The sequence below is a fragment of the Myotis brandtii genome, unplaced genomic scaffold (genome assembly GCF_000412655.1).
Source record: "Myotis brandtii unplaced genomic scaffold, ASM41265v1 scaffold1466, whole genome shotgun sequence".
NCBI lineage: Eukaryota > Metazoa > Chordata > Mammalia > Chiroptera > Vespertilionidae > Myotis > Myotis brandtii.
The window spans coordinates 318,590-319,028 of record NW_005355270.1 but is presented as its reverse complement, the minus strand read 5'-3'; the positions used below and the strand labels follow the sequence as shown (position 1 = coordinate 319,028).

General features: G+C 67.2%; 1 protein-coding gene across 1 annotated transcript in view; it reads left to right on the top strand.

The window, feature by feature from the left end:
• Positions 1 to 439, top strand: part of DPY19L3 (dpy-19-like 3 (C. elegans)) — a 29,912-nt gene that overhangs the window by 18,121 nt on the left and 11,352 nt on the right. The window contains exon 16 of the mRNA XM_005861270.2: positions 333 to 438. Within this exon, the coding sequence (XP_005861332.2) occupies positions 333 to 438 (106 nt within the window). The remainder of the gene's footprint in view (positions 1 to 332; position 439) is intronic.

Here is a 439-nt window from a genome sequence, read left to right as displayed (position 1 = left end):
CAGCCCCGCCTCTCACGGGGATCCCGCCGCCGTCTGCTCCCTTAGAAAGTTCCTGGCGTTAAGTGGGTGAGCGCCTTTGCTGGGAAGTGAGTGATGGGCGGGTCCCCACTCGGTGCTGGGCGCTGGGCTGCGGTCCTGGCATCCGTGGGAGTAAATGCTCAGCCCCTGGGGATGGGTCACGGCTCCTCTCAGCGCAGGTCCCAGCCCTGGTCAAACCCCAAGGATGCCCGCTCGGCTCCTCTGCAGAGCGTGGGGGCTGACGATTCAGGGGGACCCCCACCCGTCACCTGACCTGGGGAAACCGCGCTGGGGCTGAGACACTCACCTTTCAGCTCCAACACCCCGCGGACGGCCGTGTTCGCGGGCAGCATGCAGCTGCTGGCCGGGGTCAAGCTGTGCACGGGCAGGACGCTCACCAACCACCCGCACTACGAGGACA